This window comes from Haliotis rufescens, unplaced genomic scaffold (genome assembly GCF_023055435.1).
Source record: "Haliotis rufescens isolate VD_foot unplaced genomic scaffold, xgHalRufe1.0.p SCAF_5, whole genome shotgun sequence".
NCBI lineage: Eukaryota > Metazoa > Mollusca > Gastropoda > Lepetellida > Haliotidae > Haliotis > Haliotis rufescens.
In genome coordinates this window covers 48,796,474-48,823,794 of record NW_025964223.1, presented here as the reverse complement: position 1 = coordinate 48,823,794, position 27,321 = coordinate 48,796,474, and the positions used below count along the sequence as shown (strand labels likewise).

Here is a 27,321-nt window from a genome sequence, read left to right as displayed (position 1 = left end):
CATTCATTTGGGGGATAGAATGTCTGCATAACATCAGATTGATCTATATGATTAGTTCTAATAAAGATGAGAATTCCTAGTATTTCCTACCTGGTTGAAGACTGCACACACATGTAAAGGAGTGTTCCCGCTGGCATTCTGAACATCCATGTCTGCCCCATAGTACAGCAGGTGTTCCAGGTGTTGCACATGGCCATACTTACAGGCCTGGAACATAGCATCATGGCATCCAGCATGGAATAACACATATCATACACTATAACAAATTCAATATTCAATCTTTTCCAACCCCACTATCATATATTATACACTATAACAAATTCATTATTCAATTTTCAACCTTTTCCAACCCTACTATCATATATTATACACTATCACAAATTCATTATTCAACCTTTTCCAACCCTACTATCATACATTATACACTATAACAAATTCATTATTCAATTTTCAACCTTTTCCAACCCTACTATCATATATTATTACACTATAACAAATTCATTATTCAATTTTCAACCTTTTCCAACCCTACTATCACATATTATACACTATAACAAATTCAATATTCAATCTTTTCCAACCCCACTATCATATATTATACACTATAACAAATTCATTATTCAATTTTCAACCTTTTCCAACCCTACTATCATATATTATACACTATCACAAATTCATTATTCAACCTTTTCCAACCCTACTATCATACATTATACACTATAACAAATTTATTATTCAATTTTCAACCTTTTCCAACCCTACTATCATATATTATACACTATCACAAATTCATTATTCAATCTTTTCCAACCCTACTATCATACATTATACACTATAACAAATTAATTATTCAATTTTCAACCTTTTCCAACCCTACTATCACATATTATACACTATAACAAATTCATTATTCAATTTCTAACCGTTTCCACCCCACTATCATATATCATAGTAAAAGGAAGTTAATGCACTTATCAAAACATAAGCAGGAAGAAACAAAATATGTTTGTATTCATATCATTTCTTACATATTTATAGTTCTGGCTGACAAATGAAAACATTGACTTTTCAGAAATTAAGTACTGTAAGGTTCAATATGCAGCATCCTGTTATCTACAAGCATAATTATCAGAGTTGACTGAGGGGAATGACGTATGGAAATTCTGACAGTACTCACAGTCAGAGAAACACTCTACGAAGAACACTGATCCCTAATAACATACAAGAAGTCATCAACATTTCATCTAGAACTTTTATCACCAGAGAGTTCATTTGAAAGGTTTCAAAACAATAGCACAATGTGTTCTATAAGTAATCAGCTGTCCATGTAAATGAGAGGAAGGTAACATCATGCAGTTCATATGTGACATGGGGTTTGACAGTGCTGTACTTGTTGGGCTTAACACTGGAGTCCCACCTGATGTATCTCAAACCAGCCCTGCTCATCTTGCAGTCCAATGAAAGCTCTCTCATGCAGAAGCATCTCTGTACACAGAGGGTTGGTTTCATTACACACAGCATAGTAGAGAGGTGTGAGCCCCCGCAGATCCTTGTAGTTAGGTGAGGCCCCCAGGTCCAGGAGAGTCTGACAGTATTACAACAATGCACCATTACATAACCATGCATATCAGGTACGGTTTTTGTTACTTGATTTACACATCCGCAGACCAACCATTACACAAATTTAGAATGGAATAAAAGTTTAATCTTCCCATCAAGTTTGCTCAATGTCAGTCACCAAAAATGTCAAAGTAGAAGGGAAGTAATTCTTTGATTTCTTTTTCAAAGGAATATTCAAAGCAGCACTTTTCTTTCATCTCATTTTTTAAAACAATGAACCTCTTACATGCATGATCACTGTAAAACAATTTTTGTTTACTTTGATGATCTACAACAGGTCATTCAAACTGCTTAGCAGCAAGTGATAGGTCTCAAATCATGTGATCTGGTAGCTTACGAAGTAACCATGCTACATCACATTGTAATCTTCAGTCCAGAGTACTGGTTTCTCTACATCTGTTCCAGAAGTGAATTAACAGAATAACAGTAACCTGTGCTTCATAAAGTCTCTTACTTCATCAAATGATTACTTAATTAACTGTCAAGCTGGATGTGATACATATATTTATATATATAATAATCATTTGTAACAAATGAACTCCAGCAAGTACCTTAACATTCTCCAGGATACCCAGTCCAGCAGCCTTGTGTAGGGGAGTGAGACCCTGCTTGTTACGGAAGTCAAGATGTGCCCCACCCGACACCAGTATTATCATCATCTCACGGGACTTCTCCTTACTCAGAGCTATGGATAGGGTCAAGGGGGTTTCTGTAAAAACACAACATGCATCAGTACATGTAGTATAGCAGCAGCTTGCAAACACTTAGTTTGCACAAAGCATAGAGCTATGAATACTGTAACTCCCATACTTTAACATAGGCCTACAATAGTCAGAATGCTAAGATCACTTTGTGCAAGTGGGCCCTGGTAATTACACCTGTCCAGACTATCCACACTAACCTGCCATTGTGGCCATCTGATGCTATAAGTCAGCATGGGGTAGTTGTCAGGAACTTTCAGTGGCTATGTATTACAAATTGTTTGACAATAGTAACTGTTTACTTTGTCATAGTCATAGCACTAGGATTGCTATGTTGAATGGTTCTGGAGGCAGAGGTGTGAGCAGGTGATGCAACAGTATCAGAAATGGCCAGTGGTTTATTTGGTAGCGGAACAGGGTCAGATCTGCATTTGTTTTCTATAGACTTACCACAAAGTAAGTTTAATTACAAATATTACAATCACATTCTCATTCTCATTTTCACATTGGTTGGAACCCAATTCTTAAACAGGCTAGTTATTACATATTGCATCAAGTTCAATATTAAATGGTCTATTCTGATGAATATATTATAAGCCAATGGCCATAACTTGTAAATGATCAGAAAATAGATAGGGGTAGAAGATATGACGAGAAAAATAAATTTGCATTGGCCTATTGGTAATTACAAAAACTTTTCAATACATCTGACTTGCACAGAGAAATGTTACAGTCAATTCCTGTTTAATGGGTTGTAAGAATGACAACCCACACTTGTGCAATCCCCAACTCACCTCCAGTCTCATGGTCATGGAAGTTGGGGTCAAGGCCCTTACTGGTCAGTTTATTGATCTTATCCAAGTCTCCCTTCTTCACCAGCTCGATAAAATGCTTTAGATTACTCTGAAACACAGCAAGAGGAAATGAGTTTAACTTGTTGAAGTGCTAAGCATCTGTGTAACCATGTGAATCTTGAATCACCAAGGAAACTACTCTGACACCACATCATGAAACCATCCAGCCACAGATCCCTCCTGCACTCATGTCTCACTCCACATTCCTTCATAGACTTCATAAGGCTGTACACGATCCTTGGAGTCTGTAATGCTGAATTTACTTTCACAAATAATCTTAATAAATATAACAATTAGGGTTGTATCAATGTTAATGTCTTTTCAATACAATGAACATTAAAAATGTAGAACTAATATCCTTTTGGAACCGAAAAAAATTTGAAAACTTTGTCATGAAATTTTGATTCTGTTTGTCCACAACTAGTCAAATGCTGCACCACATCAGGTCCATCTTAAATGCAACACCACATGGTAATGAAAAATATGAAGAAATAACCTTCTGTACATAGTACTTTGTAGAAACTAAACTTTATCAACTGTTAATTACCCCAATTAAGTTCTGATAATTTATCAAGTCTAAAGAAGAATCCATTGGTTGGATGGTTTGTTGTTTAAGCCGCACTCAGCAATATTCCAGCTATATGACGGCGATCTGTAAATAATCAAGTCTGGACCAGACAATCCAGTGATTAATATCATGAGCATCAATCGCAATTGGGATCGATGAATGCATCAACCAAGTCAGTGAGCCTGACCACCCGATCCCATTAGTCGCCTTATACGACAAGCATAGTCACCTTTTACGGCAAGCATGGGTTGCTGAAGACCTATGCTTCCCCGGAATCTTCACGGGTCAAGAATCCATTGATATTAGAGAAATGAAGTCAATTTTTCTTTTTTCTAACCACAGCCTATTCTCAGAAGGCACTAACCCCAGCTAAACACCCTCAGAGCTACAGATAAGCAGCGTATTTGCGTAAAATACCCCCAAATACCCCCAAAACATACTCAAAACCCAATTACTTTTAATTAACTTGCATACAGAAACGCATGCAATAAATGAAAAACTCAAATGTGTAAAAACAGCACGTGTAAATACCCAATGAAGCTTTTTCAGCATGCGTACAAAAGAGCTTATTTCCGAAACACAATTATGAGGTAATTTACTTTCCAAGTCAAGCCTATATATTTAGAACAGTTATATACATCTAAAACATTATTTCATTTTTATTAAATCTTGAAATGTTCACTAATTTTAAGAAAAAAACAATACAGTGATGAATAGATGAGTGAAAAAATATTGGTTACCCAATGAAAAATGTAATAACCCAATTAAAATTGAAACCCTACAGTAAAAACTCTATTGCTCGAAAAGTTATCTGGAGCTCTGCACCCTACACCCTATTACTGTCAACCTACAAGAACTATTCAAAAAGCAAACTTGGCCATACTCACTAACCTGTCACAAAATGGACCCATATGGTGACTGCAAGGCCTGCATGTCCCCATCTCTTACAAAATATGTGTTACATTGACAGAACATTCCCATTTCAGGACATGCTAGAAAAATCCTTCCTCCAAGAGAAGCACTTAACAGATTTCATGGATCTTCCTACTTTTTATCACTCCCAAGTTAAACTGTGACGAGGTCGTATAGATCACAACTACACCTTGGACAACACCTGGAGTACACAGGTTAATATTAACAGCAGTGACTCCTCATTGCAACACTTTAGAACAACAATGGATTTATGATGGACATTTACCCTTGACACTTACTTTTTAAGGAAATTTAGTAAAATCTAAATAATTTTGTACATTTGTATACTTATCCTGCATTACTCCTTAATGCATTTACTGCTTACTTTTGATAGAAAACGAAGCTGCGGGGGTCCAGCTGAGAAAGAAGTTGTTTTAATGAAGTGAAACAGTAAAAGCCTTAAATGTTTGAAGGAGTAATGCAGGATAAGTAAAAAATAATGTATTTACTGATCCTTGTTCATCAGATCATGTAGGATAAAGATGGTTTTAAGAACCATGCATGCAGCTGTAAGAACTAAAATTCTGACTTTTCCAGATAAAGAAACAGTACAATTGGTACAGATGCTCAACTTAATCACCATGATTTGACAAGTGGGTGAACGAGTGAATCCATGTTAATGTCAGAGTCAGCAGTATTCCAGCATATTGCATTGTCCTGCCAATAATTGACTCCAGGCAAGGAGCAGGCAACTAATGCCTGACAACATCAGTGACGATCAACACAATATGAATACAATGACATACAATCAGCCAGGTCACACACATAGTGTAACCACCTAATACTCATAGTTGTTGGCTGTTACATTAAGCATGGGGTGCTGGGGACTTTTGTGCTTCAGGTATTGAACAACTGACACATAAATCAATAACTGTTTAGCCTTACACCATTGTTCACATTTTTTAGACACTGTAAAAGCTGTTGAAGTAAAACAAGTGGGTTTTACACCATTCTGTTTCAGTGCATGTCAGCTTCATATGGAAGGAAAGCATGATATGATGCAGGTAAAACTTTTACCCGTATCACCTTTGTTTGTGAAGCCCACAATCATTGGTACGGTGATGACAAACAAGAAACATCACAAGAGGAAGTTTAATGATTACTTAATGCAAATACTTCAATGATATTCATGAAAGTTCTACAAGAATCTCCACTGATGGTACTTAGGAATTGTAAGTGATAATTCGTCATCAAAATTTACCAAATAATAAATGAAGTGAAACAAACAGTCCTAATAAGGTTAACAGAAGATGTGATAAAGTGATCTCAAATGACCTTACTTTAGGCATAAGTCAGGTGCAATTAAATCACTTGTTTGTTTTCATTTTCAAGTTATTCCAATGAAATACATCAAAATCAAATCTATTTGTTGTGGCTTGAGTTTGAATATTCAAGTGAGTGAGTGAGTATGGTTTTACACCGCTTTTAGCAATATTCCAGCAATATCACGGCGGGGGACACCAGAAATGGGCTTCACACATTGTACCCATGTCGGGAATCAAACCCGGGTCTTCGGTGTGACGAACGAACGCTTAAACCACTAGGCTACCCGACCGCCCCTTGAATATTCAAAGCAATTGCAACCTTCCTGTTGACATGTAAGAGAAATGAGATACTGTTTTCACAATTAAATAAAGTGTATGATAAATTTAATCCAAATATAAAACTTAATCAGAAAAAACTTTGTGATATGACAGAAAACATGAAAATGTGATCTCAAAATTACATTCGGTACTTCATATCAACAACTGATTATTTTACACACCAAAACAAGGCAAAAGTGCACTCAAAACAGTGTTTATGACAGGTCATTACTAATATCCATGTGGCCATTGCCAGAATAATGTAAGTTTATGTCCTCTGCCCTACTCCACTCAACCACGTGCATGTAATCTGGGCAAAGTTGGGTAAACAAATGTCCCTCTTTCTGCAATATCTACATCATATCAAAAACACTACACTTGTACCTCAAGTGTTTGCAGTGCCAAGGTGTTATTATGATGGTTAATCCCTTCACCTATTGCTCCCACTCAATCACTTGCTTGTAATCGCAGCAAAATAGGTACATATACATGTCAATTATCTTACAGGATCTACCGCCCCTCAATAACAGTACCGCTCTACACTGAGTGTTTACAGAACAAACATGGAGTGGGAAAAGCATGACCTACGTGCTCACTATGATACCTACACATCCCACACACAATAAGATCTCCGGCTCAGGTCACTCACCCTTATTTACTCACCAAACATGTTCTAACTCTTTTTTGAGGTTATGAAAAAGAGTCTACAAACATCACCAACTATAACATGAAACAAATATTGCTGCTACAAAGCATGTAAGTCATGCTTTTCTCACTGTTCTTTCTCCCTTGATACATCCTATACATTATCACCTCATCTAGGTAACTTTACTATTGAGCTGCATAATTTGCATCTTAGATCAACCAATTTGTAGGAAGTAAAGTAAGTATCAAAACGTAAAATAAACATATACAGATAGGGCCTGAATAATTAACACTGCTGATTTCTGTAAACAGATCTTTATAGAGAGAACATTCGTATATATTTTATACTTTTTGTGCAGTAACCGGAAATGAAATTATTTCATTACAAATGTAAAACCTTGAAACATAAATACCTCCGACCTAACACACAGGGACGTTTCACCACTCCTCGTAATTACGACTTAAAAAGTAGTTCCGTGTTTGCAAATCTTAAAAAATATAAACTAAAGTAAAATATTTGAGGTCAATAAAATTCGTAAGGAAGAGAACTTGTGGATGTCAACTACTTTATTATGAGGAACACACTCCTTCATGAGGAATATATACTTACTCCTTCATTTCACCTGATGAAGGAGTAAGTATATACTCCGAAACTTTGTGTTCCTCATAGCAAAGAAGTAAACATCCACAAATTCTCTTCCTTATGTGTATCACTTCTAAATGCCTTTCAAAGAATATAATGCTTTATCATACATTTGGATATGATAATAAGCAAAATCAACTTCAACAAAAAATATTCTTGAAATCTATGAGACCACTGATGGAAGCAAAAGAATACACCCTGGTCAAGTATCAAAAATGGCCCTTTGCAAAACAAACAGTCTCAATTGACAAGTTAAATGAGATATTTACAGTTTATAGCAAAACATTTTCAATAGAGTAACAAAAGGTTAGAAATGATATTAACACCATAAATGACCATCTGTCATAATTTGGCCTTGTCAATGTGGAACTAACGTAAATGGTAGTCAACAGTTTGTGTACAAGCTAGACACTTATGATATTAAGGGGAGATAACTCTTGTACGGCAATAGGTCAGTGAAAGTGTTATGTTCACTGCAATGAATATATCACTTTTCTCAACTTCAGCAAACTCAGTCTTTCACACTGAAGTAGATAATAATCTATATTATGCAACAGTTCAATCCCTAACTAAGTAGGTACATTATACACCTATGCCACAATCAAAGAAGAACATTCTGTATTTCAGTGTTCACAGGAAACAAAAGAATACAGCATATTACCAGTGTTTTCTTAAAATGTCCTATCTTGAAATTGTTCAGGTCACCTGTTCTCAGATAATATTTCTGTGCTAAAAGACTGACCAAGTAATTATAGTGTACATCTTTATTCAGTACTTTACATTATATAGAATTACACAATAGGGATATCTGTAGGTCAAGATGTTCAACTGATACTCAGTTGATACTATTGGACACTCAAGACAATGGCAGACATTAGATATGATGATTTTCTACAAAATGTCGGATTGTTCAAAATGATTATGAGTATCAACAAATAAGGCAGTAGCAGTAGCATGCCAATTCTTGTCTGTTAATGGAGCTGTCTCCACACAAGACACAGACAGCAAGAAGCAAGAGCTTGTAGCAACATATGTACTTTGCCCTGTTTACCTCCTGCTCTCCGCTACAGTTGAAGTCAGTGCCTGATCCCTGGAAATGCCTGTGATTAACTCCTTTGGCAACAGAATAATGTGAACAGTCACATGAGACAGTCAAGATAGATTCACTTACCTACAGATCAATCTGCAGATACAGTGCATAACATTTGCACACTCTTGAGGAATTCCTATACACTGTCTGTGCCAAAAACATATTGACACATGGTCTGATACATGGTCTGTTGCATGGTATGACAGCTCCCGCTAAATAATATTGTATTATCTGAAAACTTTTTGAAATTCTTACAGCATAACAACCAACTCAACAAAATGAATGAATTAGTTTGCTTCTTTTTTGATACCTCCTCAGCTGACTGTTTCTATAAATACTATAGAAAAGAAATAACCTGACTCTAAAATAGCACCGACATGGAAGAACATGTTAAAATGAATTATTCTTCAGATGTATATAGCAACCAATGTTTACCTAGAAAACACCCCAGCTAAATCACATCTGACATCAGTTTAATCAGAGAAAGACTTCTTGTTCTTTATTGGACCACAACCCATAGGGATTCCAGGGCAGGGGAGGAGCCCACATACTACACCATGCTTATCATGTGTCACCTGGCTGACTGCATGTCAACGTACTCCAGCAGCAGCGACTGTGACTTAATATGCTAAACTGTTGGTTTGTTCGGTATGGAATTGAATATATACAAGCCACTTAATGTGAAATACATGGTATACAAATACCCAAAGAAGAAATGGTTCACTCAAAATTGGGATATGTCAACAGAAAGATTGTTTCATGAATAGAAGTTTCACATACAACCATCATCCATTCACTGCATGGTCAGTCTAGTATAATTCATAATTTTCACATTCTCTTATGATTTAACAAAAGAAGTTACCTTTGTATGCAGCTGCTTGAGCTTGCGAGGGTTAATCTGCATCACCTTGTAAACTCTCCGTTTGTACTTGAACTGAAAAGCAACAAAAACTGTCAGCATCTTCAAATACATATGCACAATAACAATTGTTGAAAAATTTGGGTTTTGGTAATGTTGTTTCGGGATGATTAAACTTCTTGAGGAGAAAATATTTCAACTCATACATACAGTACATTTAATAAAACAATCATCCCCATTCTGTTACCATACCCCTCTCAGCTCTAGAAGCCTATACTCATCCCTTTTTCAGCTCTATTAAATTAATAAAGATACTTGAGGGTTCCTTTAAAAATACTCATGGTTCTGTTGTACCATGGTTTTTATTCAACTTTATAGTTAAATATATTTCAGGAACCATGCATTATAGACACACATAATTAAATGTCACTGATGACAACACCTGAAATCCTTTGGCCGTTAATGAAAAATATTTTCCCACAATATGCCCTTTGTGGAGGACACTAACAGTGTTGGTTATTGTGTCTGTAATATCATGGTACAAATGCTATATCTATATTGAAAATGAACAGAACTGTAGTAGTAGTAGTAGTAGTGGTAGTAGTAGTAGTAGTAGTAGTAGTAGTAGTAGTAGTAGTAGTAGTAGTTTGTTGTTTTTATGCCGCACTCATAAAAAATAATCAAGTAAATCAGACAATCTAATGACAATGTTCCACGCCATCGGGGTACAATAACGTGCAATCAACCTGGTCACTGAGTCTGTCCATTGATCTATTTGGTCACTTCTGATGACCAGCATAGGTTGTTGGGGACCTATTCTAACCCAGAATCCACACAGCTGAATGTTAAACTTAATTCTGGCAGACTGCACTGCAAGGCACTGCACATACGGAAAGAGTAGTTGACACCTCAGATCACAAAACATGTCACACTGCCAAAAACAAAACAACTAGCTTGCGGCAAATGCAATAGATCTTGTGTACACACAAACCTGTCTAAGTCATTTCGATACAAAAATGTTTCATTCAAAAGCTTGATGTAAGTCAGGTTTGACTTTACTTCAAGTGATTTGGAGGGCACAGCTCTGGCATTGTGTAACATTGTGATAAATATAACTCCACAAATATCCATCTCAGTTCAACAGGATATACCTCTGTCAGTGCATTCCAAAATACACCAGTGTTTATACTGTTAAGGCAGAAACTCTACAGCAACATTTGCAGACCACATTCTGCTTACACTGTTCTGCCCTCCTCACAGTACAACAGTATGTTATTCCTATACTGTAACTTCAAAACTGTTCCTTTTAATAATACTTTTCAATTTCTAAATCAGTAAAACAAAATAAACTATAAAAGGTACTGTCCATTTTTGTATCAAATGTCATTGTTTGAAATTAAAAATATATAATTTCATAATAATTTGAAGTCAATTCATTGTGTTTCATTACCAGAGAAATAATTATTTCAGCAAAATCCAAAAATATTTAAAGTTTAAAAAAATATATAAACACAATAAACTAAACATCCAAATAAAATGAGACCAATTTCATGAATAACATTTAAACACATTTACCAATAACAAAACATCGTCAACTCCAAATCAAAATACATATGTGAGAGAGCATGAATCAAAGTAAACACGGAGAATGTGGATAAGACAAGTAATTCCTGTCCAGGCCCAATCTCACACACAGCATCAAACAAGTTGTTTTGCCCTGTGATTCTTTCAGCCTGAAGGTTTGGGTAACCTTCACCACAAATCCATGGGTCAACACCTGCAGTCCTGCTTAGCACCAGTAATTTGGATCAATGGCCGCCATCTCCCCAAGCATTCATAGGTCCAATAAACATGGGCTACTGGTCCACTGCTCACACTTGTTCTCCAGTCAACAAGTCAAGATTGTTGCATCTAAGCCCTGCACAGGATGTAACTCAACATTTTCACTCTTTTTATGAAGCAGTTCTTAGGAAGGCTTTGTTGGTGCTGAGGATAACATGGGGGGCGATATTGTTGACAACTTGTGTAATCCGGATGTTATAGATTCAGATTATCTTTACCACATTTAGCAACAATGTGATGAAATTGAATTGTAAACATGTTTGGTATTACTGAAATTGTGCAAAACTGGCTAACTTGGTGGTGACTTGACAGCCATGTTTTCCCCCCTCTCCTCAACACCAGTCTCAATGATTCCGACACAATAAGCTTGTAACAACCGATGCAAAATTGATACTGTCCATGACCAATTAAAAAAAAAACTACAGTGTAAAAATTGCAGCAAATATTGAAACTCAAGGGACATACCTTCGATATTTGTGTCAGTTTTGTAAGGTTGTGGCTGAGTGTAATTAATGAGGCAAAAGAAACCGATATAAATAAAACATCCATGTGCAGTATTTATGCATTGTTATAATCCATGCTGCTGTATCTCTGTGAGGGGTTCTCTTAAGAATTGACTTTCAAATAACATCACCATTAGATGAAAAAAGGTCTGTTACAAACTACTTCTGTAAGTCAATCACAAAGACAGCACGTCGTAATACATTTACATCAAGTACAAGACGTCAAAATGGCCGACGCGATAAATGTGACGGGAGTGATTTTGAAAGTTGTTTTTGAAGCTATGGCGGTTACATGTTTTAGTCATCATTGATCAACTTAAAGGTGATTAAAGATGTGCCATATAGACACTAAGGTAAAATCATAGATTGCTGTAGACTGTCACTGTCAGCCTAGACACGGATAAAGTCGATACTACTACGATAGTTTGGTTGTGCATTTCTTCATTTTGTTCACTTGTATGGGTCGTAGTGAGGATATTCATGAACGATCATGCAGTCAAACCCTATGACATTTCTTAATGCATACTAAAACTCTGAGTTCAAGATTAAAGGGTATAAATGATCAGAAAGAACGCTTCTGTATGTATTCGTGCTAGGGAATTCCCAGGGGTTTCCCCAGGAATGTGGAAGTAGTCCGTCAGTGTTTACGTCATTTCAAGAACACGGCCTCGTGAAAAACGTATGAACGTCAAATTGTGTCATTCATACACTTATGAACGTCAATTCACAGTCATGTGACCTACCTCTCATCCAATGGAAAAGCTGTATATCGTGTAAACTTCAAATAAAAAATGTATTTCATTTTGAACCTGTTTTGAAAGAGTTCTGTAGGAAGTCTTAAAGTTATTTATAAACATTTTCTTTAAAAAAATGATTTTTTCTGAATGCAGTGCAACAATCTAACCTTTCAATTCAGTATTTTTTAATAACTTTAAAACAAGCAAATTTAAACAGGGTTTTTCTAAATGTTGGTTTCTTGCAAAAGACAAGCTGAAGTTACCTCTTTCTATCTTTTATTCAAGACAATTTTGACATGGGAACAAAGAGTACATAGACTGTCCAATATCACCTTAGAGTATTAATATAGTTTGTGGGCATGTGAAGTCTTGGGGGACCATATGAAAATGTAAGAAAACAAAAACAGTTAGTGTGTTGACAGATAATTAAACAATAATCATAAACATGATCAGGTGAGCAAATAAACATAGTAATTATGACTTCACACATTTGAAGACACATAGAAAGTTTGTCATCGTCATTAAAATCAGATCTCATTTCTCACTACCACAAAACATAGATCTGAAGACATCCTATTATAGCTCATGTCAGAACGACCTTTCATCCAACAAATCAGAGCGTCACTTACCAGATCGGAAAAGTGACAGTGGGAAAGTGTTTCTAATCATGCAACCTCGAAAAAGTTAACACAGGGTATTCAGAACAACAGTTACGGGTTGTACGACTGATTCCGTCAAAATCATCATCTATCTCTTGCTTAAATGGGAAAACATTTGAATTGATGAGACTGCATAGCCCAAGGGAAGTACTGCCATACAATCTCTGCCATCTATTAGACATTCCAGACTGTTCTTTTGTTCAGTTTCAATTTGATCAAATAAATAGGATATGAACATAGTTGAATTGTTTTCATTTTGACATATATGTCGTTGGTTTGACATCTCTAAATGTTATTTAGAACTGAGATGTAATATCTTGAGGTTTCAAATGAGAAAATGCCTACTGATCAGGACTGGGAAAGTAGTGTTCCTTATAGATATTTCTTTCCATTATCATTCAGCAGAGTTTGAGTTAGTGATTGGAAACTTCTGACAATTCAGACTTGATCATTCTCCAAAGTGATCGTAGAATGGTAAATAAGGAAGAATTCTGTCAGAACAGGAAAGTTTAAACCGTTTCCTATTTGAGTGATATAAACCTTCTGAATATCTGTTGGGAAAGTCCCAATACAATACAAAGGAATGTGCGAATAATTCAATGTTACATTTAAAGTAGTCAGCACCATGTATCCTCTATGCTAAGGGAGTGAAAGTTATTTGACACGTCTTTATGAATCAAGTTAAAGCAGCACTTATTTCATTATTCACCACACAAAAAGGCAGAGATACAATGATAAAACAAACAAAAGCATTAAATTTTGCAACAACCAAAGGAAAACAATCCTAACAAGCGTGACTGTAACAATGAGTCTTCCTCTATTATCACTAACACGGCTTTGGTTACAGCCTGGGTAATGAAAGCTAATGAAGAACAATGCCCTTCAAGCCCTTCAGCAGACATTTAGTGCTAGCACAAGGTAACAGAGTACTCGCAGCTTTACTGCAATCAGATGGACAGATTAAACCTACAACTGGTGAGCACAGATTGAGTTATTGGAGTGTTAGAATCAATGTGTAGTTGAAGTTGTGGGTGGGTGTTATGGCAAGTCTGATATGGGGGGTAGGGCCAGAATGTAGGACAATGCTGTGATGCTGACGACAACGCCACAGTGACAGAACTAAAGCTGGGATGATAAGGAGAGAGGTCGGGACAAATATGGCGCGCCTTCTGAGTACACATCCAGCCACGTTCCCCTACAAATACTTGTAGATGGAAGTGGTTGTACCGCTGATTGTGCATGGATGGCCTGCAGATTTATGTTTGATAATGCTTGTTCCTTGAGGCATCATAAGACATTTGTAATGTCGTGTCTGGATCTTTGTCCTGTGAGGTATCAAACTGTGTGTTTCGTCAGGTATGCAAAGACAATGAATTTAGATTTGAAACAACTGCAGGACTGGTGTTTGTGTTTGAGACACTAAACAGAGATCAGATTGTCTGAATGAAGGACAATCTAACACACATTAGCTGCTTCAAAACACTCACATGCTAACGAACTTTACAGTTCTCCTGAACAATCAAAACCTTTTTATACCAATCAAATATTTTATCTCAAGTTGTTAAAAATTCTGTCACAAGCAGGTGCCAATTTAGTCATAAGACAAAGAAAAAATTATCCATCGCGTTTACACAAAAAAATGCAGTGTTACAACCTTTTAAGCAACCAGAAATAGAAATGTTCTAGTTGTCCAGATTCTGAAACATTACATGTAACACAACTGCAAATACAGTGTGGTTATTTTGTGCAAGCTTCACATAATGTAAGAAAGAAAGGGCATCCCATTTTTTTAAAAGTAATTCAAGTATGCCTGTGGATCAAGGTTTTGCTTAGTTTTTTGATGGTGTGAAGCAAGGTTTCTCATGAGTGTTTCGATAGATGCTGAAGAATCAAACAGTGAGTAACAGCTGCTGACAACTCTCAGATTTCCCCTTGACATCAGGTTGACAATGCCCTTTGTGCATTTTCATTTTATTATTGTAAACTCAACTTATTTTGACAGTGTGTAATAATCAAATACTTGAATATTGCAGATTTTGCTTGTCCATGATTGAAACAATCCTAACTTTATTGAATGACAAAACAGCTCTATGATGAAAAACTTGGACAACCAAATACAACAGAGCATACACATTAAATGTCCTTTAAAATGATTACAATATTGTGATATTACGCATATAGAAAGTCATGAACAAGCTACAACCAAATATTGGTATTATTGCCACTACAAACATTTCCATGTTTACACATTTGACAAATCTTAGTTTTTAAATTCTTCCTTGAAAAAAACGATAATGCGAATGCCAATATATAAGATGACAGAAGTTAATTGACACAGGAATCAAACAAAGTAGTCTGGAATTGTTTTGGCTTTTGTTGAACAAAGGATGTTGCCGTCTGTGTTTTCATTCAGGTACACCCGACACCAAGTGCTATTTGGACATGTTACCTGATCTCTCACAAGTTAATTACTTTACTATTTACCTCCATTTGTCATGAATTATGTTCACCTGTGTAATACGAAAGAAAAGGATAAAGAGATTGGAGGAAATCGTTTCAATAGTTGCTCAAATTACCTTACTTACACAGTTATTTGAATTCTTCAGTGGACAACTCAAGACGTAATTGCTTAATGTTGACTCTGGACATTCCAAGGGGGTCAGACACAGAAGGCCATGTGCAGAGATACAGGGCTTACAACAGGGGGTAAGGACGAAGGAGGTGGGTACAAGGGGAGTGTATGAAGAAGTGATGGAGAGAATGGAAGAAGAAATTAGAACCAGTAAAAAGTCTTATACTTTATTAAAAGTGTGTCCATTGATGTGTTAATGAGTTTGGGTGCAGGTCAAGCATTGTCCTAAGCATCAGATAAGTCAATCATGGAGTACAATGTGACAGTAACACAACCAGGTCAAATTGAGGGCATTGTGTCCTGATGTCACCTTTATACAAGCAGGAATTCAAACTGACTCCACCCACAATACCTAAAGGAACTGAAAGTGTGATTACACTGAAAGGAGAATAGATACTGAAAACACATATAATGAGTCAGGGTTGGTGAATAGGATGGCACAATTGTGACTGTGGAGTACAGTACTCCAAAGAACAGAATATAAAACAGGTCACTTTGGTGAAACCATGAGGGTGTGTGTAAAGTGGTGAATAAGATTCATTTTCAGGGACTGAAACCACAACCATATCCTTTCATGGCTAAGGGATGTAAATCTGCACAGAATATTGGCATCTTGAGATCATTTGGCTGTCCTTGCCCCAAAGATATCCCTGGTTGCATATGTAATATAGGATAGCATGTTTTATGAATATGATCATGAAACCATGCATATTGGTATACATGGTATACAACATCAATGCTTGAATAGAGAAGGAGTCTTATATTCTTCCTACAAGGGTTGATTGATAAGTTCTGACCGCCACATAGAAAGATTTGACCAACAGACATTAATAAAAAAAAAACATTTCAACATAATCCCCTTCGACAATGATACACTTTTGTTGGATGGATTTTATCCCAGTTTCAGATAGGTACTGCTCTTGGCTGTCCAAAAAAGTCGCTTCAGCTGCTATGATGTCATCATTCAAGTCAAAAGCTAAAGCTTCCTTCATGCTTTGGAACAGATGGAATGATCAGAAGAATAAGGAGGGTGCTGAAGTTCAAAGCCACATTCCTGGAATGTATCCATGGCAATGACTGATTTGTGTGCTGGTGCATTGTCCTGAAGGAAGTGCACACTTTTTCTCAGCTTTCCACGTCTCTTAGTCTTAATTTCGTCCTTACGTCAGGCCCATACTGACTCAACATCACTGCCAACAAGTCTGCAGTGGGCCCAACAGTTGGTGATGTCAACAGTGGCAACAAGTTGTCTTCTCAGACAAATCAAGGTTCCACCTTTTTCATGCGGATGGCCGCATTAGAGTGTGTAATGAGTGTTACGCTTACTGCTGTGTCTTACAGGCCAACCGATGGGGTGAAGGAAGCATCATGGTATGGGGAGGCTTCAGTTATCATCACAGGACCCCTCTACATGTGTTCCACGAGCAATGCTCGTCCCCTTATAAACCTGTCAACATATTACCCTATATTGCATTAGGTTCTCTTCCAAACCTGGGTTTAGAAATAGATCACTTCAAAACCTGCTTTGAGGTTTTTAATTTCAATTGTAATACCTAGGTTTTAAAAAAAAAATCGGTTTATAATCTTGCCTCTTGATGTGAACAGAATTCTGTTTGATGATTAGTTAAAAGTCACAAAATTCCAGGACATGAATCAAACCTACAACCTCACATATTGCGTTAATTTTTGTTACCCACTGTTTTCCCCCAGAGCTACCAAGGCAGGCGATGAGCAGTTGTTAAATTTATGTTGTCGTGACTCCAGCTAGACCATGCTGCACATGTATTTTCTTTTGCACGCTTTGAGCGAATTCCTTTTATGCCATGATACACTGTATTGTTTCACTATGAGGTATTTTCTTATTATTTAGACGGTTCATAAGTTGGATAAAACACGCCTCCTTGGTTTGGGTTGAAAAAACATTGAGCTCTGGGAAAAGCCCTTGGGCCTTTGGACATTGAGATTAGGAGACGCCTTCACATACACTTCAGGAACTGGAAGTCATTTTGGTTCAGGAATGGAATGGGATTCCTCAAACCTTCTTTCAAAGACTTGTCGACTCAATGAGACGGTGATGTTCGGGGGCCTGTATCACATGTAAGGGAGGCACCACATGCTATTGATGGACACGACGGACACTTGTCATTTTTCTGTTTGGGGAGTACTCTGTTTTTGGAGGAATCAAATGTTTTCTCTGTTATCATTTCTTAATATTATCTACATATCTTTTATAGTCTGACTGTTATCCAAATTTTATGTACAACTTGGGTTTCTTTTGCAGTTGAGTATATGACACAACCAAACTAATTACAATGATGGGCCTTAACAGGAAGAAATATTCACTGGACTCAGGTATGAATTGTGCAACATCATGTCAATTGACTATGACACTCCTGCACTGCAGCACACTGAACTACACCACACACTTATTGTTCCGTGAGGTTAAAGCCTTGCCCAAGCTCACTTGTTTACATTTGACAATTCTCAATTATCACATCTGTGTTATACCATGGCTGGAAGCCTCTAACCAGGTGTGCAGGAGAGGAGTGGACATCAGCATTATATAACCATTAGTCACAAATGCAGGAAATTCAGACTGGTTTATTCCAGTATTTGCCAAGTAATGATAGCAGATAGACAAACTATCAACAACAAAAATAAGCCAAGGCATACATAGTCCTCTGTGTGACTCCTATCAAGCACAGAATAAACTACATTGATGATTTTAACACAAAAAGTCTAGTATAAAAAAACACAAAAAAGTGAAAATATGGTTCCTAAGCATATATTCTTGCAAAAAACAGTACTATAAAGGAACTATTACCAAAATTTTTGTTTGTCTAAAATAATAATCCTGGTCTGCTAGCTTCTAGTATCTCAATAGTTTGTCCTTTTTTCTAATGTTTTAAAAATATCATTCCATCCTAGGAGACTGTCAGAATTATGATTTTAAACCCAATGACAGAAGTCAACAATTGTGTTGAACGTTTGCTCCATTGATCCCTGCTAAGACTGTTGAACTAAAAAAAAATGCAAATAGGTCAGGAAGTTAACTTAATTTGTCAAAGCCTTTATCAACAACAATGGGGGGGGGGGGCAATATTGATTCTGGTTTTTGTCACCTCTCGTAGGTTTTTCTTCCCAAATTTTCAATTGATGAATATAGCTAAAATTTCCATTTGTCTAATGTTCAGGTGAAATTATATAATCCATTCTATAGAACCAGGCAACAAGAGAAATTCTCCAAACCTACACTGATACACTGTAGTGATAAGAACTTACATGGTTGTTTCTTAATAGAATACCCAACAATCATGAACAATGTACACTGCCAAAGCTTAGCAGGCCAAAGATGGAGTAGTCAAATATTGCTGACTTGGTCAAATGGAACAGATTTGTTCAGTTTTATTCTGCCATCAGCTATGTACAGCTGGAAAGATGATCACCTGATCATGCTCATCAAATATGTATATCAGAAATGTCATATTTCAATTTACCAGAGATATTACATAAGTATTCATACCTTTTTTTAGTAGTCCTACACTTTTAGTGCAAGTAATGTCTTATACATTCAATATTCAAAATGTTTTACCGTGATAATTTTTTTGGGTCAAGTTTGCATTTTCTGCCTCTTATTTAGACATGAATCTTAAAAATGATTATGAACATTATATATACCATTCATATTCCTTTACAAAAATATAAATATTCTATACAGAAAGACTTTTAGGTAATGCCTAATAACTTAATAAGGCAGACCATTTGTGAACGAGAAGCTTCAAGTTGATAAATGGCACTTCATAACATTGTCTGAAAATTTAGCATGCAATACATCTTAGTATATATACTATATAGAAGTATATACATGTGAGTATGCAATTTTTAGTAATGACAAAACATGCCATACCTCAAGGAATCCAATGGGTCCCTGCAGTGGGTACTCCTGAAGTAGTCTCTCCTCATCCAGAAACTTCCCTGCACGGCCATTGGTGGGGGGCAGGTACAGCCCATAGTTGATGGAGTCTCGCAGATCCTGTATGCAGTCACCATGATAAATCAAAAGGTACATCACCATCTAACAATCCCCTCACAACCCTGGATGTAATTGTCTCAACTTCACAAACCCCACTACAGTTCTCTCAGCTTAAACTATTCCCACTACAGTATATTTTCTCAGCATAACAGTTCTCAGTTAAAATGATCTGAACCTCACATCCACTACTTCAGTACTGTTGTCTCAGCCTAAACTGTCCCCACTACAATTGTCTTAGCCTAATAGTAATATGCAACCACTAATTCTTTCTCAGACTCCTAACAGCCCCACTACCGCTGTCTCAGCCTCTGCCCCCACAACAGTTGTCTTAGCCTCTGCCCTCAACTCAGTTGTCTCAGCCTCTGCCCTCACAACAGTTGTCTTAGTCTCTGTCCCCAATTAAGTTGTCTCAGCTTCTGACCCAACAACAGTTGTCTTAGCCTCTGCCCCCACAACAGTTGTCTCAGCCTCTGTCTTTAGAAGACATTCTGAAAATATCCCTCATACTGATATAACAGCTGTTCTTCACACATTGTACCAATGTCAGGAATCAGTTCCAGGTCTTCCTCGTGACGAGCTAACATATTAACCACTAGGCTACCCGACCTCCCCCTCAGTACTTGACCTGGATCTTGGCCTTATAGGTCCTTAGGAAGAGATGTGGTAGAATCAAGTGGTAGAAACAATGTGACTGACTGAATTATATCCTTCTTGACTTGAATAATTTGTCTGGTCATGATTTGATTACCTACATTCAACCATGAGACGCCATACAGCTGTCTACAGCATAAAACAACATTCACTCCTTTTGTCTCATTATATGACCTTCACACTAACACACCTGACCTACTTGACCTTATTATCATCAGTCATTCAGGATGTTAATATAGATGCATGATATCACTTTTCATGTCCTCTCAATACAACTTATCTTATCAGTTACACAGACGTCAGCAGCCACCCTGATATGACTGTTTCTGGTGAAACCACAAGTTTCACCTCCTTTATCACAGTGGTATCTATACATATATCAATCTGCCTCCCTAGAAATACAGGCCTGCAGCCAATTAACTCTCTGCATGCATTATAATGGTTTCTATAACTCAATGGATAATCTGTGTAGTTGTTGAGATGATTATGTCAGAAACACATGATGCCAAATGATTTCATATTTTTGTCTCTGCTTGTACTAGTCCAGATTAATGCCAGTTTTATTGTGCTAACCCATTGAGATACCATTCCACAGTTTAACATGGATACCTAACTCAGTCACAGTATACTGAATCCGAGCTGACCAGTCCTTGTTTTAGCCCCTTAATGCTGAGCGCCAGGCAGGGTAACAACAAGGACCATTTTTAAGAGCTATTTGTATGATGCAGCCAGGGGATCAAACCACCGACCTTCTGCCCTCAGTACAGAACTGTCAAATAATTATGTGAATACCCACCTTGGAAAAGGCTGCTAGAATCCTCTGTTTGGCTTGATACACAGAATCATCCAGCTGGAACTGCAGGCATTTCTGTAAAAGCAAACATGGGTGTCAGTATTTTCTGTAAAAGCAAACATGGGTATCAGTACCGTCAATGACCTGTAAAGATCCGGGGTAGAAAAGGTCTTCAGCAACTCATGCTTGCCATAAAAGGCGACTATGTTTGTCGTAAGAGGCAATTAATGGGATCGGGTGGTCTGGGTGTTCCATACTGAGTGAGTGCATGTTTAGGTTTTATATTACAATCAGTCTTATTACAACTATTCCACAGTGGCTTTGAAAATTATAACCCTTCATAGGCTGTCATGTACAATCCTACATAAAAATATCCTGGTTAATTAGTCTGAAACTGATAATTCATAAACTAAAAGAGTCTGGAGATCTGCTTTGAAATTAGTTCACATAAGGAACTGTAATGGCTATTGGTAAACCTACCTGAATTTTGAGTTCCGGTATGGCTATCCTGATGTAGACAGTACCCGTCTGACTCTCTGGGGTGAAGGAGTTGTCCTCACAGTGGGAGTATGTGGAGTAGTTGGAGTATTCTCCCATTATGCCGTCACTGTCACTGCTGTCAATGTTGTCACAGTCACCGCCACGTGTCGCTTCCGACTGGTATCCTCACATTCTGACATCTTCAGCACACACGGTAACACAGGTATCCAGTCTTTATTACATGTTTACATCTGAAACAAATAAAACCAACAATAAACAAACAAATTAAACCAAAGTCCAACTTGTGGTATGTACTGACACTTCTGAATCCGTTGAGTCCCACTAATAATTTCAAGTCCCACTATTAATTTCAGTGTAGAATGTTGAATGCTCCTGGAAATGCAAGAAATAATTACTCAAAATAAAACAATGACTCACTTTTGTCATATCAATACATAAATACAATCTGGCAAATGTCCAACTCTATGATGTTGAAGGCAATATTGTACATAGAAATACTGATAAAGTGATATGTTTGGTGACATCTGTCTATGAAATGATATACACAAACATTTTTCACATGCAAATAGTTCTATCACAGTTATGCTCCAATATAGCAATACCCATGGAACATTATCATTTCATACAAAAATGTCTGTCATTAACAGCAGCATATCTGTCAATTACAGATAAGAGTCAACAGTACTCAGAATGAAGGGGGTCCTGGGGTCGTTGAAGTTTGTTCCTATAGTATATTTGAATCTAGGGAACCAACCAATTTCTTCAACTTAGGGTTATAACAAGGACCCTGAAACTTTAATGTTTAATTTTGGACAATGCTCAATGTATTTTGGTAACATGCCCCAGGCATGTATTAAGTGTTATTATACATCACTGCCAAAGCTTCTTCATTCAGACATCATATCTGACTCTGACATCCACAGTGACACAGACACAAACCATGACACAACTAGCCATGTCACAATTCCCAACAAGAAGCACACACCAACTCCACAAGACTTCATCAAATGCAGGTAGATGACAGATTCAACTGTACCTGAAGGTAACAGTGTACGTGGATGGCTAATTGGCTGCAGTAAGTTGTGCTAACAGTGACATAGAAGTGTTGTTGATCACAAGTGAGCAAGGCCACAGTAACAGTCACCGTAACCTGCTCTCTTCACTGGCAGATGCCATACAGCATACATGTACTCACAAAGGTCAGGCTGTCTCCTCTACTACTAGCTAGTCTGGATGAATTGATGCTAATCAATAAGTATAATAGGCATATCAAACTCACTTCTAAAATTTACTAAAATTAGTCAAATGATAAAAATGATTATGTAGAGTTCACAAAACTGAGCTTCATGTACCCATGGTATGAATTAGTCCAGTGTGGAGTGAAATGTAAACACACTACCTACTGAGCTACAGAAACAATCATGTACTTGGAAGAAAGGAGTATTTCCAATAATAACTTGTCTCTAGCATGCTATTATATTCACTCACCCGCCCACTCATTTTTCCATTGGTTCAAATTCACAATGTTAGCAATACAGTCATCATGAGTGACAGAATTTCTGCCAGATGTTAATTTGGTAACCTGTGACATCACTGGCCATGAAGGTGAATGAATAAATCATTTCAATATCTACTAAACACATATTATGCACTGAGACAAAACTATGAAAATCTGAACTTATTTCCAGGTGACTATTTTTCAAGAAAACAAAAACACAGGCTGAGTTTGGGACACTAGCCTCCTCCACTGAATCCTCACACCTGGATCATGATAAATGTGCCCCCACAAGACTAAGGTGCCAATATATGTGAACAATGATGAACAACATATACCATAATCAAATACCATAACCAACAAAATGAAATGCATTCATACTTGATAGAATAATACTTCAGAGTTTAGTGGTGAATTATGAAAACATACCTGATAATATTGTGTCAATTATACTATTGTTAGGCAATGTATTAGTTGTTTAAGATTTATGATGGTTTTAATTGATAATTTGTGATAATCTGATAACAGATAGTACTGGTGTAAGTGTAAAGTGAACCACTTATTGAAAGAATAGGAAAAAAAGCATTTGTCTTGCATTAGAACAATCTCCTTATAAGCACCTTAAAGATAAAGAATATCCCCATATACTAAAATCTCACCTTTGGTTAGACACACATGTAAATACTTATGCTTTTAACAGTATTATCACCAATCTTAAATTTACAATTATATCATTAGATCAAGTAAAAAAACAACATAGCAAAAACTAAATAATATCCAAAATAAACATTCAAAGTGTTACCTCTTCCATGTGTTCTGACAACCTTCTGAATAGAAAGCATGACACATGGCCAGGGTGACCATTACCTAATTCTCAACTCTTCACACAAAGTGAATGAGTGATGTATGTATGATTGTCCCCTGTACATAACATGAACTAAGGCTGGGCAGTTTTCTGACACTGATGTGTGTGACCAGTGATCTGGAGGTACACACAAGCAACAGCCTGTTTGAACACACCACATACCTCCTACGTTATACCTACATCACAGGGCTGAGGCTGCTGATGGAGGTCTGGACTGCGTGGTAAGAAGGCTTATGTCACAGGTATGCATGAACACAGGAGTGGTCAGCATACATGTCTCATTGTAACTGTATGACTAATATGTCATCTCAAAGGGGATATGGATGCTACCACATTCAATTTCCCCCTACTATATTTGCAAAATTTCAAATTTCCTTGTCTTTTAGTGACATTTTAGAAGCTGTAGTAGTACTGTACTAATGAAGAAAGGGCTGACTTATGGATTTAACTTCCTTTGCAGTTTCAATGTGTAGGGTTCTGTACAGATGCTATTACCTTTAACAAGCAAGAGATGAACCATGTTCTCCCTAGTTGTTGATCACTTGCCTAAAGTACTAGCATCTGTACCAAGACATCACACTAAAACAAAATGTCACTTCAGGATAACATTTCACATCTGGAAATAAAAAAGGGGAAATTTTGTCAACTCTTAATTTCAGTGAAATGTTCATCACCTGAAAATGTATATTTGTTACCAAAGATTGAATGGAAAAGCAATTAAACATGGTTGGTAAGCCTGTAACCTGAGATAAACTAAGGTGTTCTTATTAACACAAACTAAAAATCTAAAACTTCCAGTGTATGGTAAACATTGTACAGGAAGCAAACTTGTTAAAGGACTACCAAAAGAGGCCTCCCTCTACCATATTGCTTCAGTACCTTTGCCAACTGCTAATTGTAAACATGTCAACATCATAAGACCATGTCAAAACACGTAATCTGTTTATCTGGGTTCATTACGGGAAAGAGAAAACTTGGCTGTTCAGCTTGTGTTGTTTTCCTTCATCTTTCTTGTAACAGCTCACTTGCTTTGAATGTTCATGATGTATGAGGACCATGTACCAGTGTCAATGTTGTCGGTGCAGACCAACATCATGTTGCCTGATTCCTACCTCTTACTCAGGGATAATCCTCACTAAATGTGAGCTCAAATGGGTTTTAACGACATGTTCAAGATTATTTCACTGGCATAGCAACATATACGTATGTGTGTGTCTGTGTGCTTGTGCATGTGCATGTGCATGTGTGTGTATGTATGTGGTGCATGCATGCTCATACGCATCTGTCTGTGTGGCTGCTTGTACTCGTCCACTCTTATGCAAGTTTTATAGTGTTGGCCAACTGAGATGCTGCACTTTATCAAAGATATCCCACTCAGACATATCATATTGACTCCAAGCCAGCTAAACCTTGTTTTATCTCCTTAATGCCAAGCACCAGACAGTGTAACAAAAAGTACCATCTTTTAACATGTTTGGTATTACACGGCCAGGGGATCAAACCACCGACCTTACGCTCTCTTGGCAGATGCTGTATCTACACCAAAGGAGGTGGTCTTAATCCTCACTTAAACAGGATGTTCTAATGAGTGAGTGAGCGAGTGAGTTGGGTTTAACACTGTTGTGAACAGCATTCCAGTTATTTCACACCGGGTCAGCTTAATATTGGAAGAAAAACTAAAGGTATGCAGGTCTCAGACATTTAGCGCTTTGGTGAAACCCATGAGCACAGGTATGGTGTTGACAAACCTAGAGACTTAATTGTGGCGAACCGGGATTCAAACCCTCATCCCAGCATTAGAAATTGGCACTAGTCCTGTAGTCCTTGCAAAAGTGCCCAATAGTTAAGGTATCATAAGGACGAGTAGAAATTTGCCATTTATAAGGGTTTTGCTATATGTTATCATTATAAGGACTAGTGGACTAAAAATATTTCTACCCCTGTCATCTATAGGTTTCTGGCCTGCTTAAGGGATGCAACTCTGCAAGGCGACTTGCAGCACCTTAGACGACTGGGCCACCCATGCCCCCGATGTCCTAATAAAGGACTTTCACATAAAGCATTAAGGAATCTTATTCCTTACAAAATACAAAAGACACTAGCTCAAATATTGGACCACACAGAGGAGAAAATACTATTTCACCTCAAACTATTATTACATTTCAGATTCAAGCTATACAACTGTCAAAGATCAGGGCAATGAATCAGATCATGGTGAAACTCATGTTGTTACAGCTGATGTCTATATAACTGCTGTTGGCCTGTAGCCATCATACTAGTCACTTGTGTGGAAATATTCCACAAAGGCATAATTGGCTAGATAGAAAATTTATATTTTTCTAACCCATATAGTTAATTCCAGTTGAGCACAGATGACTCGGATAAAAAATTATTCTTGTGTTGTACATAACCATTATCATGATCTTAATATTGCAACGTTCAAAAATAACATATTGGCATGAGTTTAATGTCAATCATTTCCAAAACTTCATAAATATTGCACCAATAATGTGTGCTACATACTAAGCGAACAAAACCTGAATTTTCATAAAGACTCCTCTTGACTATTTAAAGTCAATTGTTCTTATTCAAACTTGTATGTATAACTGTTGCAAGTATTAAAGTCTACATGATTATTCCATGAGTTAAAGGAACTACCAAAATCATAGCAGCCAACAAAATCATTAAACCACTTGAAGCAAAAGACAGAAAAGGACATAGAATCATACATGGTTTAAACACAACTGACAAACTGGGATTCTACATCAGAAAGAGGCAGTTCCCCAACTTGAAGAAATCATTGGTCCACTTGACACATGCAGCAATGGATGACTTAACAAAACAATAACATTACTTACACTCACAAGACCAGTCTACCTTCATGTTAACATAGTCAAATAGCCCATGAGAAGTGACTTAACTTTTGGAGCTGGTCAGTGATGGCAGGTCATCTCTAGCTTTCAGCATGGTCTCACACAAGCCTGATTAATGTCATATATCAAAGGTAATGGATTCACTAAGTTATTTAAGGGATGCACGCAACATGTAGCAGCGCTGAGGCAAGTCAGAACAACC

The 27,321-nt window shown here is 37.0% G+C and overlaps 1 protein-coding gene across 9 annotated transcripts in view; it reads right to left on the bottom strand.

The window, feature by feature from the left end:
- LOC124137107 (SH3 and multiple ankyrin repeat domains protein 3-like) overlaps nucleotides 1-27,321 on the bottom strand; it is a 136,597-nt gene that overhangs the window by 55,781 nt on the left and 53,495 nt on the right. For all 9 annotated transcript variants that reach the window (XM_048384498.1, XM_046503273.2, XM_046503270.2 and 6 more), the window contains 8 exons: nucleotides 21,866-22,116; nucleotides 21,389-21,460; nucleotides 19,816-19,941; nucleotides 9,539-9,610; nucleotides 3,116-3,224; nucleotides 2,172-2,329; nucleotides 1,418-1,585; nucleotides 91-207 (listed from right to left, as the gene is read on the bottom strand). In XM_048384498.1, the coding sequence (XP_048240455.1) occupies nucleotides 91-207; nucleotides 1,418-1,585; nucleotides 2,172-2,329; nucleotides 3,116-3,224; nucleotides 9,539-9,610; nucleotides 19,816-19,941; nucleotides 21,389-21,460; nucleotides 21,866-21,982 (939 nt within the window). In that variant the 5' untranslated portion in view covers nucleotides 21,983-22,116. The remainder of the gene's footprint in view (nucleotides 1-90; nucleotides 208-1,417; nucleotides 1,586-2,171; nucleotides 2,330-3,115; nucleotides 3,225-9,538; nucleotides 9,611-19,815; nucleotides 19,942-21,388; nucleotides 21,461-21,865; nucleotides 22,117-27,321) is intronic.